Source organism: Myotis myotis, unplaced genomic scaffold, assembly GCF_014108235.1.
Source record: "Myotis myotis isolate mMyoMyo1 unplaced genomic scaffold, mMyoMyo1.p scaffold_m19_p_4, whole genome shotgun sequence".
In the NCBI taxonomy this organism is placed as follows: Eukaryota; Metazoa; Chordata; class Mammalia; order Chiroptera; family Vespertilionidae; genus Myotis; species Myotis myotis.
The window spans coordinates 56,329,723-56,349,089 of NW_023416346.1; the positions used below are offsets into that span (position 1 = coordinate 56,329,723).

The following is a 19,367-nucleotide window of genomic DNA, read 5'->3' on the forward strand; positions in this document are numbered from 1 at the left end:
ATAAACATCTGCTTCCTTCCAATAAACAAATTGAATGGAGTTCAAATTACATAGGTATTGTACCATAGAATGATTATATTTCTGAGTATTATATAGCTAATGTGCAACAATATGGCTACCTAAACATTACAGCATAGAAAATTCACTAAAAAATAAAATGAAAATAGATTACAATTGCCAATACTTTGCTATTTAAGTTACTTATAATTTTATAATCAAGTAGATTATTAAATTTTTGAGATTTAGAAAATAAAATCAGGTTATATATATGTTCCCTTATGCATAATCACCACAAAAAAATAAGTAAATCATGGCTCCCACTTAAAATCAAAGTTCAGTAAAAGAAATAAGTAATGGCATCACACTTTAGCCTACACATGCCAGAGAAGGCATTGTTGTTGTCTCAAGACCTCGTTGTACAATCTTGGATCTTTTCTGAAGATAATTAATTCTATTATATCCAGGCTCTCATTTTTCTTATCTGCTCTCCTGGAAATTACTACCCAGGCAACCAACTTGTTAACTCCTAACTTTTCAAGGATCAATAGTTAAGTTGAAATTGAATTATAAGAAATGTTCACTGTCCTTGAAAATCTCGTGGTAACCATGGTGGGTATTAGAATAGTAGGTTGGAAGGTGATAAAAGCCACTTCTTAGAGTCTTAGGAAGACTAGAACAACTACTTCTCTTTCTAAAGGCACAGGTTTCTTTGCAATATGCCATAAAGTAAATCCCATGGTACATGTTCAACAGTTGTTTGTTGATTGAAATATAAAACTTGTTTAATATATGCTACATACACACATATGGGTCAGGATCATTTAAAGGCCATTAAAGTCAGGCAAAATTGCTTTATACTTTACTTTTATTTTTTTTATAATGCAACATTTTACACATACTTGAAATTAAAAAGAACAATATAATGAACACTTGTACTCATTGTACAGATTCAGTAATTAGTAACATGAAGTTCTTATTTCAAAGTAGAGGTCTGGCACATGAAAATTCATGCACTGGGGGGGGGGAGTCCCTCAGCCAGACCTTCCCCCTCTCACAGTCTGGAAGCCCTCAAGGGATGTCTTACTGATGGCTTAGGCCTGCTCCTCTGCAGGAGGCAACCAGGCCGATTAGGGGAAGCCACCGCCCCCATAATCCTGCTGCTGCTGCTACTGGCAGCCCTCACAGCCACTGCGGCTGCCGGCCCTCCTTGGCCCTCCTTAGCCCTCGCAGCTATTGTGGCTTTGTACAGAAAGACATCTGGAAGACATCCAGTCTAATTAGCATATTACACTTTTATTAGTATAGATACCTCCACCTCATTCAACTTTTCTGGTAATGATTTTCTAGAGTAAGAATCACACAAATATGATGAATAGCAAGGTAAATTCATGCCTCAGAGCTTTCAAATGCCACAAGGAACCTTGTTGCAAGAGTTAGTGAGGAATTCAGATTTTGAGAACCTCATTTACTTCAATGATTACTAAAGACCAAAAATAGTTTGATTATGTTCCTATTTAAGAATGAGTTTCCTTATTCTATCTACTTCATTGGAGAAGTAAATGGTCACAATGGTTTTTGAACCTATATCTGGTTCTCTGCACTTAAATATTGTGATTCCCACACAGATTTTGACAGATGTTCAATTATTTTAATCACTAGTAGCCCAGTGCACAAAATTTGTGCACATTAAAAGGGAATTAATTGTCCTAACTGGTTTGGCTCAGTGGATAGAGCACTGGCCTTCAGACTCAAGGGTCCAGGGTTCGATTCCGGTCAAGGGCATGTACCTTGGTTACGGGCACATCCCCAGTGGGGAATGTGCAGGAGGCAGCTGGTCAATGTTTCTCTCTCATCAATGTTTCTCTCTATCCCTCTCCCTTCCTCTCTGTAAAAAATCAATAAAATATATTTTTATAAAAAGGGAATTAATTACTGGAGATATTTTAATATTGCTATTTGCCCTTTCTCTATAATAGAAGTGTGAGAGATGAAAGGAAATTAGTAAAATGTATATTAAAATAATATATAAAATTATTAATAAATAAACAGTAACAAAAGGATATAACAACAGAGGCATGATATAAAAATGACAAAACATGATATGAAAACAACAAAAACATGATATAAAAACAACAGTGATGCAAACAATGACTGATAAAGTGATTAAACTTATTCTAATATTTCCCTGTACACCACATTAAGAGTTAAAACACTTTCAGAGTGCTTGACTAATTTCCCTTGTGATGAAGTACTTAGAACTTTAACTGTAACATCACATGCTCTTCAGACTCAAGAGAAAGCAACATATAACTGACCATGTGCGAAAATGGGTTCAGGTAGGAATATGCCTACTTTGTCTAGAGTTTGTCCTTGTGATTTATTAATATTCATCACAAATGCTGGCATCACGGGAAACCATCATTGAATCAATTTAAATGGGAGGCCAGTGTCAGATGGGGACAAATTAATTCTTGGAATCAGAACAACCTCTCCCTCTGCAGATCCTGTTAATACTTCAGCTTCGATAATTTTAGGTCATAATCTTTTGATAATAAATCTGATACCATTGCAAAGACCCCATTTATATTGAGATTTCTAAATAGCATGATGATTGCACCTACTTTCAATTTTAATTTATTACACGGCATTCTGGAAGGAGTAATACTATTAAGAAATTCGATGGGAAAATTTTCCTTTTCAGCATCATCTGTGGAATCAATGGAATCATCACTCAAACATGTGTGAAAATCTCCATCGAGTATATCCAAAATTTCTTCATTTAATTTTTGAACATGCTCATTTTTTGGACAAAGAATTTCACATTTAGATATATTTTTGATATTATCTATAGATATACTATTTCCAAAGGTAGCTTCAATAATAGATCCATTACAAATCATTTCACTTCCATGCTCTGCTCCGAGCACGGGTTCCTGCCTGAAACCTCACCCTGAGGGCGGGTTCCTGCCTGAAACCTCACCCTGAGGGGGGGTTCCTGCTTGAAATCTCGCCCTCCAGGAAACCACTGGGGGACAGCACAGCCGTTTCCAAGACGACCCCTGCAGGACTGATTTCCTTCCGGTTGGTCGCGGTTCTGGCCGTGATGTTACACCCAGGGTTTTTATATAAGGAGATTCTTTTCAATAATTGTGAATTCAATTAAGGATTACATTAATACATCTATCTTCATCCATAGCTTAAGTCACCCCTTGTTCCAAGTTGTTGAAGTTATGTGTGAAATTTTGTCAGATAAGATTGTTCTCATCATTTGTATCCCACCAACTAGAGGTCTGGTGCACAATTTCATGCACGGGTAGGGTCCGGCCAGCCCACCCTGGTGGGGGCCGATCGGGGCAGGGCTGGATGTGGGAAGGGGTCATGGGCAGTTGGCCAGCCAGCCTTGCCTCCAATCAGGGTGGGGGGGCATTTGGGGGCCAGGTTGGTGGGAGGGGAGGGGCTGTGGGCTATTGGCTGGTTCCCCCCCAATCAGGGGGGAAATCAGGGACAGGGCTGGACAGGGGGAGGGGCTGCAGGAGATTGGCCATTCTGGCATTCCGGTTGCTGGATATATATATATAATTTTTTTTTCCTCCACTGAAAAGATTCAGGTGGGAAGAGAGAAAGGCTATAAGTATCTCAAAATATGACTCGCTTATCCACCATTTCTTTATTACTAACCCACTAACATGCTGAAAAATTCAACTACATACTCTTGAGATTGGTCAAAGAAAAACAAAAAAAATATGTTTAATTGGCTACTGAAAGGTCACAAATAGTAAACTTTTCTTGTTATGATTCAAATGGGTGGAGAATATTACTCAATTTATCTGCATTTTTAAGAGCATAAAAATCAATAATTTTAATGATATCTGTGAAGCATACAAAAATCATCCATGATTACCTTAAAGTAGTTTCTCTATGGAAATTTTAGGTGAATATAGATATTGTGAAATTCAAAACCTTTCATATTATAAATGTCACTCCCTTAGCAATGGCATAGAATCACCTATATGGATTGACTTTCTCATTTGTCACGTATTTGGCATCAATGGCCAATACTAAATCTGAAAAACATGTTTATTATTCACACACAAATGTTACCTGCTTTACATATGTCATTATGGAAGATATTTCTATATGTCTGAGTTGACAAAACACAGTTGCTTCCTTCAGGACAGCAGTTCCCAAACTTTTTCCTTATCAAGACGCACATGAAGGATAATGTTCAAAATTTTACCTACACATATCAGTCCCAATCACTAAGACCTGATGTGTGATGAAATAGATCACTACTTATGCTTTAATTAAGTCTCTTCTCAGTAGAACACCATCCCATTTTCTTCTATTGATCTAGATGTGAGTTGAGAACCACTGACTTAGATGGTATCTACAATAGCTACAAACATGGCCAACTGATATGTACTTGAAAGAGAGATACCTATAGGAAAGGATTACAAGGACATTGAAAAATTCCACTTGTTCATGGAATAATACAAGTCTTTGCTTAAAAGTAAATAGCCTGTCAGCTGAGAGTGCCTAAAAATAGCCCCACCCCAGTAGCAACAAGCACAACTAGCACCCAAATTGTGGTTTCTCTATTAAAAGGAATCAGGGCTCCTTAGGAAAAAAAATGGCTAATTCTAGAACTGTGGTAAAAAATAGACTTGATAATCCTATAATATCTTATAGTAGTAGAATATAAGGAAATGTTAAAATAAATAAAACCACAATAATGAGGTTATGCCAAAGGGACAGAGGCACCTATTGAAAGGGCTCTCAATGGACAAAGGTGGAAGAATTTGAACCAGAAAATAAAGTAGCATTGAACTATAACCCAATGTATAATATAAATATCCATAAGTCCATATTGATATAAGCAAATGATTGATTAAATAATGGGGAGAGAAGAGGCTCTATGCAAAAACAACTGTTAATATAAGGCCCTGGGGCAGGGGTTGAGTTGGGGAAGAAATGAATCCCAAAATGTTTAAATTAAATAACACACACAGTAAATGGGAGTCCCATTTTATGAAAATTTTATAAAGATTTGCAATGTAGTTCCAATAAATAATTAAAATTGAATTTATTGAAGCTTTGCACACACTGGAACTTTTCAAAAACATACCTAATGTAAAGGTGAGGCACACCTGCACACACTCCAGACCTAATCAAAAGACTACCAGCTATGGTATTTATACTAATAAAGAGGTAATATGCTAATGGTCAGGATGCTGTAACGCTTCACGACTGGGCCATTAGCATATTAACTCTTTTCTAGCTCCTATCAGCAGGAGGCTGCCTGTGTGCACTGCTGGGTGTTGCTCCAGAGACAAGGCGGAAGCGGGGAGGTGCCTAGAGAAGGCGGGACCAGCCTGAGTTGACTTGAGGGACTGAGGGCGGGGCTTGAAGCAACCAGAGAAGGCCAGAGGGGTTGGGGACTGGGCCAGATGCGCTGGAGCTCTTTGTGGAGAGGTTCGGGTGTCAAGGCAGGATGGTGATTGCGTGGGCGGTAAGTGCATGGGCGGCACTATGTGATTTCACGCACTGGGCTCCTAGTTGAACAATATTTTCATTCAGCACTCACCTTAAAACACAAGTGTAGAATCCACTGTCTTGTGCCTCAGCTGAGTGAAACCATATTGAATCTTCATCTTTGCTCATCCTGACCTCTGAAAAGATGATGGGCTCTTCCAAATCACCTTTGTTTTTATACCACATAAGCCTGAGCCCAGTGCTCTGGGCCATGCTATAGTTGGTGCGAATATAACTGTAGAAAAGGGCACATTTCACTCGGACTGGTTCGCCTGCCAAAGCCATGTATGTCTTGAGATCCACTGACCAATCAATGCATCCATCCACTAAAAGAAAACCAAATGAGGCATGAGATAGAGTGAGTATTGTAAATAACAATGATATGAACAACAATCGTTGCCAACATATACTGAGGACATACTATGAGCCAGGAACTATGGAAAGTGCCTTACATAGATTACCTCATTCAATCTTCCCAGTGGTCCTATAAGGCAGACCAGTGTCTTCCTTAGATGTGGGAAAGCAGGATGTCTGCTCGAGCCCTGTACCTTTAGAGTATTTTCAATCCTGTATAGAAAGCTTCTGCTTGGGGTTGACTAGATCCCCCAGGAAGCTCCAGCACTCATGTCTATGGGGTTTGCCTAGGGACCCATGGCTAGGTCCCAATGCCAGAAGAGTGTGAGGTTGAATTGCTAGAATGACACGGACATTTTAGTTGACTCAAATAGATTATATAGATATGAGCCCCACAAAACAAGTACTTCTGCAGGGCCCCTTTCTAGCCTAGGAACATCCCTGAGACTGACACTTTTATTATTTTTGTTTTACAGATGAGAAAACTGAGACCCAGGGTTCAGTTACTTTTCCCAATGTCACACAGCTAACAAGTGCTGGATAAACAGTCTCTGATTCCAGTATTGTGGTTTATATATAAACCACATATAGAAACCACAATTTTTAACCCCTACCATATGCTGCCTCTGCCTATAACTGATAAGAACCATTATGGTATTTATTTGCCTTTGAGAAAGTAAATACCTGGTTTGGAAGCAGTGGACATCTAAAGTAATTATTCACTATTATCTACATGTCATTTTTCTATAGTCTGACCTATTAATAGAAGATATTTAATCACCGTTCAATTTCTTTTTATTCCTTGAGGCCTCCCTTGCTGCTCAGCTGGTATGTGCCCATGGGAATATATTAAATTAATGTCAAACTCAACCAAATAATATTAGGTGGGTAAATCTACCATTAAGTAAAGACATATACAGAAAATTACATCTTTTCCAGGAGGGTTGGACATGATAACTGTGGCTAATTTAATATCTAGTCAATATGATTAGCATAGATATTCTACTTCCAATTGCTTATTTTCAAATAATTTCATCGAATTATTCAATATTCTTTAATATTACTTGATTACTCGTTATAAAATAATGCTTTCACAAACTGTATAACACTGAGATTTAAAAATTATATACTTGCTTATACTTTATCAACCGATCTCCACCCTTTCTTAGATTTTGAGAACTCTATAACCCATTGTGTTTTTCTTTTAACCTTGGTTGACAGCAACTTCAGAGCTAAATGCAATGCTCAAGTGTAATAACTATCTTACCTCAGAATTTTGCTATCTATAAAAGAAGGGTTTTACCAGGGATTCAAGGACACCCAGGTGGGGAGGGTGTCTGGGTAGACTTCACGATTGTTGGTAAAATGTTGCGCCTTTGTGCATGGTTATACTTTTCTGGGAAGATGTTCCACAGCTTTTTCTAAGATCTTCAAAGGAGTCTATGGCCCAAGAAAGTTTTTTAACTCCATGGTTTTTATTTCTTTCTGACTTCATTTTATACTGCCTGCTGTGTATGGGCTTTGATTACAAGCTCCCCCAAATCTTCCTATAATATTGGAAGTATTTGTTAGAAATAAATCAATAATCAAATAAATAACTCCTTCTAAATTTATGCTGAAGTACATTTGAACTTTTTTTTTGAGAATTCAGAGGGCACCATATCCATCAATTTGGCTTATGTACTGTTGAAGTCATGAAGGTACAACTGGATAAGACTAACAATCTAATCCAGATAGATCACTATCTATTGGGGGCTTTTTAATTCACTCCCGGGTATTAGTCATTTAACCAGTCATTAGTCTCATAATTGTCAAGAAGAGAGAGAGAGAGAGAGAGAGAGAGAGAGAGAGAAATCCTCATGAGTTTAACTTTCTGAGTCATGAAAAATTATGGGTGATACATCTTTGGACTAAATGCAATTTTAATATTTAGTGTTTTATCATATTTAAATGAATTTTATATTATTCTTTTTATGTGCTATATGTGTTACTGTTCTAATTTATTAACACACCTGAGAGGTAACAATATAAATGTTTTAAAAGAAATATATATCTTCTCATAGATTTATTTGAAAAGTTCATTAATAGGAAGAAAACCTGGATATCCATTTTTAAAACTCTTTTATATTCCTGTTTTTGTTTTCCCCTAACCCTAAGGTACACAGAAAGTGTTTTTGAACTAAAATTTTTATCTTGGCAAAGTAGCTTCAACCTCTATCATTACCTAATTGATAGGAAAAAAAATAAAACTTTTGGAATAGTCCTTCCATTTGCTCTCTAAATCCCTTTAGTTACCTACTCTAAAAGATCTCTTGCATAAATCTACACCTTTATAATATAAACAGGCTATTTGACCCATTAGTGACAAGGTATGGTTGGAATTGAGGATACATAATCAAAACATCTGCTTCTCAGACACAACAATCATTCTCAAAGGGAGTTGAAGACATTTAACTGCCATTATAATTAGCTTTGTCATACAAACCTTAAGAGTTCACTGAGAATTCATTTCCTTTTAAACAAAATGTCTTTGATTTAATAGATTATGGTTCATTTTAGTTTCTATTCCCTTGCTTTGTGTAGCAGAGAGGGAGTATTTAGTTATAAGATAGTCAGGAGGCAGAGAACAGATATATAATAATGGGGAGAACAATTTCCAAACATCATCCACCTTAGTATTTTCCTTTTGTATTCACAATACAAAATGAAAATATAAGGTATCTCAAGAGACCTGAGAAAATTTTCCCCCAAAATAGATAAAGAGTATGATACCATGGATCCATGAAGGCTCACCTGCCACCAAATATATTCCCACACTGAATTTTCATCAATAGAGCACTGAGTCACTACTAGATTCTAATAAGAGGTATGATTTGCTTTTATTGAGTTGTCGCTCTTAGGAAAATAAACCAATAGTGGCGCAAGAGGGGATGGTATAGGATTTATATGTAGATATGGGACTAGTGAACCAACTAAGAAGGATGTATTGAGCAAAGAAGCCTGAAAAGTCTGATGACAAGACATCATGAAGGGAATGAAACCTTGAGTTTAAGCACTGAAAGGTGTGAGAGACTCACAGAAAGGCGGAAGGAAGAAAAAGGTCACATGCAACTCAAGTGGCCAAGGGCAATTGCAGGAATCAAAGATGGTGCCATCTGCCCTAACAGGTTTGGGATAGATGCTCAGTGGATAGAGCGTTGGCCTGCAGACTGAAAGGTCCCAGGTTCGATTCTAGTCAAGGGCATGTACCTTGGTTGCGGGCACATCCCCAGTAGGGGGTGTGCAGGAGGCAGCTGATCGATGTTTCTCTCTCATTGATGTTTCTAACTCTCTATCCCTCTCCATTCCTCTCTGTAAAATTTCAATAAAATATATTAAAAAAAAAGATGGTGCCATCTGAAGTCACCAATGCAATGTAATGAGGAGTTTGCAATAACATTCCACACTTTCAGAGCCCTTTGCATGTTGACACTCCATACTCATTTGGCAAATAACTGAATGAATATATATCTGTGATGTAACTGGCCAGGGCACAGGCTATGGACAGGTTGGCGACATAGTGGAACTGAGTAACCCACAGTGGAAACCAACCCACAACTTAACCTCAGCAGCACAGGCCTCTACTTCAGAGAGCAATCCAGCTCTATTCTATTTACAACTACTCCAGCAACACCTTTTTTAGTTGGCCCCCAAAGTGCTCCTGAGAAAAGTGGTTATTGATCAGATTCTCTTCTCCCACAGGTGGTTTGATAACTGGGTTTTACTGAACAAGCCTCAAGTGTAAATAGGGGCATTGCAGGAAGGAAAATATTTTTATCTAATAAACAGTGAAATTCTGCAGTTGGATTAAAGATTGCTACAGAGCAAACTCATCCAAAGTATAAGTGAGTGCATGCCTATCCTTTGCTTCACAATCATTCCTTATGATTATAAATATCACTGTCATTGCATTATAAAACACTTCCTATTTCTGAAGTATCCATTCTCTGATCATTCTTGAGTCTTATGAATACCAATTCAAGTATTTAAAAGAACAATTGTGTTTCTTTGGATTTTCATCTCTACTCCCTTGATTTAGTTTTCTGTAAGGCTCACAGTTTTTACTCTTGGTTGAGTCTTGTTGGCAGAAATGTTTTAATATCTGAGCTATCCAAAATAATTATAATGAGGCAAAGGAAGCCTCTTTAAAACTCAAGTCTTTATTTTAATAATTTTTATTCCAATCTGAAAAACTGTGCTTAGACTATTTGACATGAAGATTCAAAGGAAGGAGTGTATGAAACATATAAAGGGACATGCCAGTGTCCGTGAAATGTATTTTTCCAAGAGGAGACTCATAGGGGTAAAAACTAATAGAGTACCCTGGGTAAGCAAAGCAAACCTATTTAGCCTCTTTATAAATAAGCCTCCACTTCCTCCTCAATATAACCAGGAGAGAAAATCCTGCCAAACCTACTTGCTGTGAAAACAAAGCCCTGATAAAAGTTGATAAGTCCCTAAGGAGGCTAATATGTTATCAACAACAATGATTATAAGATTTTTTATATAAAAAGTCTTGCGAGCAGTAAAATTACAATCTCTAAAGGAATATAATAATGGAAGCCCTGGCCAGGTGGCTCGTTGGTTGGAGCATTGTCCCATACACACAAAGGTTGCAGGTTCAATTCCTGGTCAGGGCACATATGGGAGGCAACCAGTTGATAGTTCTCTCTCACATTGATGTTTCTTTCGCTCCCTCCCTTTCTCTCTTTCTAAAAGCAATAAAAAAACATACCCCAGGGTGAGGATTAAAAAAAAAATCTCTATATATGGAAATTCCATATATATTGAGGATATTTATTACAACTTAAGTCCTTTGCCTGGGGATGTACATCCAACACTAGTTTATTATGTATTTGTGATTTTAAAAAATCATTTGTTAAACCAGGTTTCCTTGTAACTATCTCAACAGTATCCCACTCATTTATATGGCCACCTCTCCTGCTTTTGTTTTCTTTTCTTTTTTTTCTCCTGCTTTTCAACCAACAGGGCAATTGTTGGGGGCAGTTCATCAAATGACCACTAGAGGGGAGGTTGTTCAAGTTTTTCTGTAGCATTTACATTTTTCCCTACCTAAACTCTAAAACTAAGGATTTGCTATCTGCCAACCACTGGTTACTAGGGAGGAATCACAGCACACCTCTGGGGATGCGACACTGTGTATGACAAAAGGAGCCCAAAGTGAAGCATGCTCAAACTGGGTGACCAGGTTACATACACACCAACTGCATGACCCAGCACAGAAAGATGCAACAAAAGCAGTTACTGGCATTCTTCCAGCCCTTAGTACAGAACAGCCAGGCACTGTGCTAACTGCTTTGTATGTATTTTTCTCACTTTATTATATCAACTCTGGTAGGTAGGAACCCTCAGTATTCTCACTATACTGAAGAGAAAAAATAAAAATTCAGAAAGTTTAAGTGATGTGCTCCAGGTCATTCAGGTTGTGGTGACAGAGTTCAGACCCCAACCTAGGTAAGTTGAATCCAGAACCTATGTTCTTAATCATTATATGTTCTACATACTGCCTCCTATAATCCTTATCCTGGTGCCAGAAGCCAGCTCCAGCATGTCAGCAGGGCTGAATCATCTGGAAATGGCTGAGGGCATTTCCCCAAACCTGAAAAGGATGCATAAATTGATTGCTTGCTGCCAGACAGCTAAGAGCATTTTAATCTACATATTATTGCCTCCTACTGGTCAAACACCTGAACAGCAGTTTTTCCCCAATCTGACAATGGATTCTGTATAGTAGCCCTACCCTTTGATGTGTATATTTTCACCTTGCCTTTGGACAAATTGTGTTAATAAAAAGCAAGGGGTCTTGAGACAAGGAGAACTTGGTTTCTTTAGCCAAGCTCCTCTGTCCCCCAAATGCCTTCCAAAATTATGTTTCGTCTCTGGACTCTTATTTAATTTATGTACAGTGCTTCTCCAAATTCCTGAACCCTTCTAGATGCCGGAACAAGACCACCGGCATTATTCCAGCTCATGAGCCATTAAAGTATTAAAATTTGCTTGGTACTATCCAAATTGTCATATGTATTCTAATGTCCAGTAGAGTAGATAGACCTGCCCAGCTGAGTGATATTATATCCCTAAATAATAACCATGGTGGGAAAAACAACCATCAAATAATATATGTCAGATATTTTTCTATGAACTACACACAGCATTCACAGAGTAATGAATTACTAATAATTTGTGTACTTGTTTTAACCTCTAAAGATCAAATCTACACCTTGGATACATTTTATCTGACCTGTATTGATTTATTTAAAATTAAATATCTAGAAATGATCACCCAAATCCTAAAATTGTAAACTAGAAATAGCATTGTGTGCTTATGTTAACATTTGTACTTATGTTTTATACTAATTGAATATAAAGTTATTCTCCTGTTCTTAATATTATAATGTGGGAGTTGAATGTTTTCTGCTTCTCTATCAGTTTCCCTCAAATGTGCTTAATCAAAAGTTTCTTTTTTATTTACATCTATTATAGTGGAGGCTGGTTTCCTTAAGTGGGCAGGCCCCAAGCACAAAAAATCAAGTTCTCTAAGAAGCGAGTGGACTTTACCTTTGCTGTTGGACACCTGTTTCCTTGCCCCCAGCCTGGAAATATGGACATAACCAATTTTTCATTTTTAATTTTTTTAATTTTTATTATTTATTTTTATTGTTTAAAATAAAGTTATGTCAGTGGAAAAGGACTGGATTTTTAAAATTTCATATCTGTATCAGTATCCATCAATAGAGAGAATATCCCTCACTTCAGCTGTATAAATACAATGAATGTTATTGCTTCAGGTTTTAAAAAGCATTTCTACAATTTTCATGAATTGGATTACATGCTTTTCTTTCACACTTTTATTCTCTACTCTATCAATAGGAAAGTTCTGCCTAGATAAACTCCTTCATCTAATTTCAACCTAGTTATTATGCTTAATAATGGGCTGGTAACCATCTTCATTTCCCTTTCATTACAAGATCTGTGCTATGCTCTGTCAAGATCATTCCTTTGATTTTTATCCAACAAATGAGCCTCAATTACTTTGTGGAGGTGAAGCCATATAAGGCATTACAACTAAATCCTCAACTCCTGATTACCTGAGGCCTGATGAGCCTCCTTGGGAATTAACCACTAGCAACGAGCTCTTCTCAGATACATGATGTTAATCCCAAGGCTGCCTCAGCAAATGTGCCTGTGGGAGACAGGATATCCGAACTGACCACCAACCCCACTAGCAGGTTTTCTGCTGCTCCCTCAAATTCCAGATTCTTGGCAGTGAGTTTATCTCCCCTGCCAAATATCTGCCTTCCATGTGCACAGTCATCCAAGACAAAAAATTTGGGAGTCATCCCTGAATTTTATCTTTCTCTTCTCACTGAACTCCCCCTGTTACTCCCATTAAAACTTGTAATTTCTAAAAATGTCACTCAAATTCATTTTTTTCTCTCTATTCTCATTGATATGAAAGGGCAAACCTTTCTCATATCTTGCTTGGACTATTGCAATACCCTCTATATGATCTTCCAACATTTCCATTCCAATTTGTTCTTCAAATTGCTTCCAAAGTGATCTCTCTAAAGTATAGGGCCATGTTCCTTTACTGTTCAAAACATGCAGTGGCTCTTCTGATATGCAAATCCCTAAACCTAGTTTGCCTGGCTCATCAGCCCCCAATCCACAACTCTTCACACAGCCTACACTTCAGTCAAGACTTACCATTCCCTGAACATGCCATGCAATTTTCTGCCCTTGCTATTCTGGCTTCTTCCACTAGAATGTACTTTGCTTCTGTGCCCCTCTATTGAGATCCTACTCATCCTCCAAGACCCAGCTTCAAATGCCACTTCTATTAAACTGTACTTCATTGCCCCAAGTGAATGATTTGCCCTGTTATGCTCTCCATGTGTTTCTCTACACATCTCCTTCCCAGTTAGATGGGTATCTCTTTTACTATGTATTATAGGACAAGGCCTAGTGCATTGCACATAACAGTCACTCATTAAATCTTTATGGAATGAAATCATTTGTTTCCCAAATTCACTGATAATCAAAAGTTGTTTGCATTTGTCAGACATCTTAAAATTCCTCCTCCCACTGCTACCTGGTAGATCAGTGGTATGGCCAAACTCTGACAGAAATGTCAAAGGTTAGGCCCCGAAGGACAAAATGTGTTCACAGTAATAAATGACTGACACTTTTCCAGTAGCTAACATCACTAGGCATAGGAATAACAAAATGAACTCTGCAGCATCTTTGCTCCAAAACTCACAATTCCCTGGGCAGGTCAGTTAAAATCTCCCAGACTAACACCCAAGACTTTCTAAATCAGGCCCTACCCTATTAAAATGGCTGCCTACCACTCTCCAAGAGAAAAATCCTCCCCTTGATAGGCCAACATCCTATCCTAGCCTGCCTTATCAGAGACCAGTTATGCTGTGGCTCTTGTCCACTCAGCTCTTTCCTGTCTCTACCCTAATTCCATTTCTCCCAACTTCCACACCTCTCCTAATGAAATCCAAGTCATACATTGAGCTTAGTTTACCTAGATGTCAAGTTAGAAGTAGTATCCTAGTTTTTCTACCATATTGATTAGCACATTAGTCATGGTCACAGATTTCTTATGTTGTGTTGTGTTTGTTTTTTTTTATTTGTTTGTTTTGTTTTTTCATCTCTCCTCAAGCACCTCCTGGACCAGACACTTAGTGGGTCTTACTAAATATAAGTTTATATATTCTCATCCCATGAGATATCACACAATTAAGTGCTGCTTTGGTTAAATAATTTTCACATTAGCTGGAGGTTAACTTTTGGATTGTTGAAAATCTTTTTTAAATGTCCAAATTCATTCTTCTGTCTTAGTATATAGAGAATCATGATAAGAATGAAATATTTATGGATTAAGAATGATTTTCCAGGCCTCGGGGTCATCATCTTAGACCCCAGTGCCATGGCAGTATAAGAAGAGGTGTTGGCAGCATGAAAAGAGCATAGAACTAGGTGGAGATTATAAACTCTGGGTTCTCATTTCACCCTTACCTTCTTAAGAGATATGTGACTTTGAGGAAGTCAGTTTCCATTCCCAAAAGATATGGAGGCATTAAACTAAACACTTTAACCCAGCACCAAGAAAACTGATTATTCAGTGGTTAGTGAAGTCTTTGTTCATGAAGATGAGCTGCATGTATGCTAAATCTCCCCCTCTAATCTTCATTTTTATTTTTTTATTAATTTCAAAGTTACAGAGAAATAAAAAGAGCATTACAAACTCCCATGATTTCACCATCAAATTTAATAATGTTAACTTTTTTCCAATTTGCCTTCAGTAGCTTTGTTTTATTAAGGAAATAAAGCATCACAGATATAGTTAATGTCCTCTTTAATCACCAAATACAGTCCCATTCTTACCTTAAATCCCTGTCTGGGTGTAACCACTATTCCTTCTAACTTTTAGACTTGTATACACAGGTAGATACTCAATAAAAATTATTGTACTGATTAAAAGTTTGCCTCACAGTGGGGAGTATACATGTGAATAAATGCCAGTTTTCTGAGTGCTCTTGTAAAGTGGGCTCCAGTCAAATAAGGTCTAAGAATGTTTTCTTTGAGGTGTGCACAGTAACAAATATATACAAGCACCCTGCACCTCTCTCTCTCACACACACACACACACACACTGCTTAGTGGGGGCAATCTCAGAGTCCACAGGTATTTTCCACCCAAAGTTAATTGTTTCCATGCTGTGTGCTGCCACACAGATTTCAGAATGAGACCTCTGGTATTGTGGAAGTTCTCCTCTGTTATAGGGAAAATTCTGATTCACAACAGAGAAAAAATTGTTACTCATCAAATAGGGTTCTAAAAGTAACAAGCATGAGGAAGGGCCCACATCTTCTACATTGCAATTGGATGTCCCTACTTCAAGTCAAATTCTGGGTCAACTAGGGTATATAGACTACAAAGTAAGTGCAAATTAGGGCTTAAACTTCTTCTTTTGATAATTTATTTCCCTTGTCATTTGTGAGATTAGCATACCATTCAGCTGCCATAAACCTCTCCTCTGACCAATAATGAAAGCATTCACCCTGGCTCTGGTGAGGGGGCTGTGAAGGTTAAATACACCAGTGCACTTACAGTGCTTACAATGGTGCCTGACACACAAACAATGCTCAATCTTTTTATTTTTTTATTTATTTTATTTTATTTTTTTATTTTTATTGCTTAAAGTATTACAAAGAGTATTACATATGTGTCCTTTTTTCCCCCGCCCTTGTGCTCAATCTTTTTCATTACTTATTGTGACTATACTACTACTTTTATTAATTATTTATCTAATTTTTTAATTCTTCTCTTGTATTTCTCAAGCTTTTACATATAATATACATTTTAATAAAAATTGTCTTTTATATCATTTTATATTAAATCTAGATCATTAAATATTTTCCCCAAATTTGAGGCATATGTAAGTCATATTATGTATATGTTTTATTTAAGGAAAGCAAATAGCCAGTATGAAATATTTTAATATATGTTTTCATATTAATTATATATGATAGTGTAGAGTAATACATGTATATTACTCTATATTATTATAATATGTGTACTTTGTGTATGCTATAACTAACATAATATTATTATAGATTGCATATCATATTATATTTTACAAATTACATATACATTTTCTTTATTGCAGAGTACATATCATACTTATAATTTATGAATTTGCATATGATATAGTAGGCAGTTAGGCTTGAGTAGAGTAGGAACTATAAGCCAGATACAGAAAGTCACCAGGGAGGAAAGTTCCCAGTGCCTTGAAATGGGCAAAACTGGGAAAATAAGTATTGCAGGATGATGTGATTCTGACCCTCCCAGACCTTTCCTCCTCTGGCATGTCCCTAATCATGTGGTAGACCACAACTCTGAAAGAACCCACCTGTATAAACTGATGAATATTCTATTGAGGTCTTCCCCTGAGATCTTCCCTAAAATCTCCAGCCTTTGGAAAGCAGATAAAAACCCTCAAGAGAAAAAACCCAGCATGCTTGCTCACCCTCTCTCTGGCCTTTCCTCCCCCTTTCTTTCCTCATAGCTCATACCTTTGCTTTTTTTATTCTAAGTTCCAAGGGCTCTTCTTCTGCCTCTGTAACTTGTTTCATGAGTCCTCACAACCCAGTGGCCTTACTTCTTCTACTGCTTGTATTTGAGTCTTTCTTAGCCAAGCTCAAAGTCCAAGGTTGAACATCTGGTACCATTCACCATTAACACATACATTTATGTAATGTGTTTATTTTATAGTTATACAGTCATATAATACATATTTATAATATAAAAAAATTGTTATAACTATATTTATAAGTTAACTATGATACATTGAATCATATGTAATTATTGTTTTTATAATAAGTCAAACAGGTCAAATACTAACAATTTTGCATGATCCATCCTAATATATATTGCATGAAATATCAAAAATTTAAATAAACTTTCATTATGTAAAATTATAACTATCCTAAAAAGGGGGGCGGGTAGATAGGGTTGAGAACTACTATGTCAATTGGTAAATATTTTCACTATTTGCCAACACAGATTGGTCCATGCAAGGGCCCTTTAGATCATTTATAAAACCAGCATTGCTTCTTCTAGGTTCCAGGCATTTCCAATGGCTATGCCCTATGACTAGTACACTGTTCCCTTAGATATCTACATGGCTCACTAGCTGGCAACCTCCTTCATTTATCTGTTCAAATAAGTTGGGGTGAAGGGAATTGGTCTCAGGGCCAATGGAACAAAGAGATGGGTGGTTTGACAACCTCTGTGAGCTCACACCATCCCCAGATACAATCCCAGACCCTGAGCACTTCCCTTCCTTTCCCTATCCCCCAAGTGCACAGATTCTCATAAACTGGAAATGTGCACATGGCACATGGTCTACACCATGAACCCCAACCTCATTCATGTTGGTCTGGAGGAGGGACTGTAAGGGCAGGCCCCCATGCCCCATCCCAGTGACACACCCTGACCCTCAGGGTTATAGGAGCCCTGGGGCACCTGGGAGTTCTGGCCAGCCTGCTTGGCCTCAAGAAGGAAATTTCCAAACTACTGGAGTAATAGACCACCAGAAAGTAATGCATTCCTGGAGAGCCAGCACAAAGGTGTTGTGGGTTGAGGGATCATTGTCTGGGCCTCTGAAAATGTTGCCGGGCTTGGGGACCCGTATAGTGGGTGTCTGTGAGGTGCAGCACAGGGAGGCTAGGTACCTGTAGCACCAACATGGCCGAGAGTTGTGTTCAAGGATGTGCCACTCACTGGGGAAATTTTCAGGCCTTCCCTACCAGGGAAATGGCCATGTTAAGAGTACTTCCTGCATCTGCATATTAGCACAATAATCAGTTTCATTCACCAGGATGCTGGCCTCCTCACCTTTTCCCCTCTCAGAAATGGATATGTTTATAGGAGAGTCTGTAATATTACTATGTACATTTAGGTTAACATTAGAGAATTCATATATGCCACTCTGCCCTGGTACTGATTGCCCATCCCCACAGTAGAGAAGCATAATTTTATTATATCCACTAGAGGTCCAGCACACAAACTTGTGCACAGGTAGGGTCCAACCGGCCCTCCCCAATTGGGGCCAATTGGGCAGGGCCAGCCCGGGAGGGACAGAGGGAGGGCTACAGGGCATTTCTGGCCAGTCTTACTCAGTCCCAATTGGCCAGATCCCAGCAGTAAGCTAACCTACCAGTTGGAGCGTCTGCCCCCTGATGGTCAGTGCATGTCATCGTGAGTAGTTGAGTGGCCTTAGCATATCACTGAGGAACCTTCCTCCTCCTTTTCTCATTTACATCTTCCTTCACTCTTTCATCCACTGCCCACATTCTTGGTGCAATTCAATTTCCATACTATTCTCTCTATCCTCACCATATCCAGAGCATGAACTCTAAGACAAAGAGGTTGAATTTAGAGAGATGTGGGATTTGACTCTGTGATCTTGTGAATCCTTAGATAGATTTCTTGAAGCATGTATCACCTGTGATGGTGGTAGCCAAGGAAGGACATTTCCTGTTTCCCCAGCACTAACCTCCAGCCTTTGGAGTCTTTATGTTCCAGGAAAATATAAGAAGGTAGACAGACCAGGTGACTTGGGGTAGAGATTAGAGAGAGTGTGCTCAACAGTGTCTGTGCAGGCTATAGTCACACACACACAGAGGTTTTTACTATTTTAGTACTAAGCTTATCAGGCTCGCAACCTAAACAAGAACAGATGGGGATATCATGATAAATGTTCCCAGATATGCTCCCTAACATATGATGGAGGCTAGATCATCTTCCTCCACAGACCCCCAAAATACCTGGCAGTGGAAAAAGACTGTCCTTCAAAATACAAGCCTAGCCTTATTCTCTGTGCAGAAGGGAGGTAAGGAGTGAGG

At 38.1% G+C, this 19,367-nt stretch overlaps 1 protein-coding gene across 1 annotated transcript in view; it reads right to left on the reverse strand.

Annotated features, from left to right (window-relative positions):
* IL1RAPL2 (interleukin 1 receptor accessory protein like 2) overlaps positions 1–15,983 on the reverse strand; it is a 693,469-nt gene extending 677,486 nt beyond the window's left edge. The window contains exons 1-3 of the mRNA XM_036304134.1: positions 15,970–15,983; positions 15,367–15,389; positions 5,585–5,858 (exon numbers count right to left, since the gene is read on the reverse strand). Of these exons, the coding sequence (XP_036160027.1) occupies positions 5,585–5,858; positions 15,367–15,389; positions 15,970–15,983 (311 nt within the window). The remainder of the gene's footprint in view (positions 1–5,584; positions 5,859–15,366; positions 15,390–15,969) is intronic.
* Positions 15,984–19,367: the final 3,384 nt, after the last annotated feature.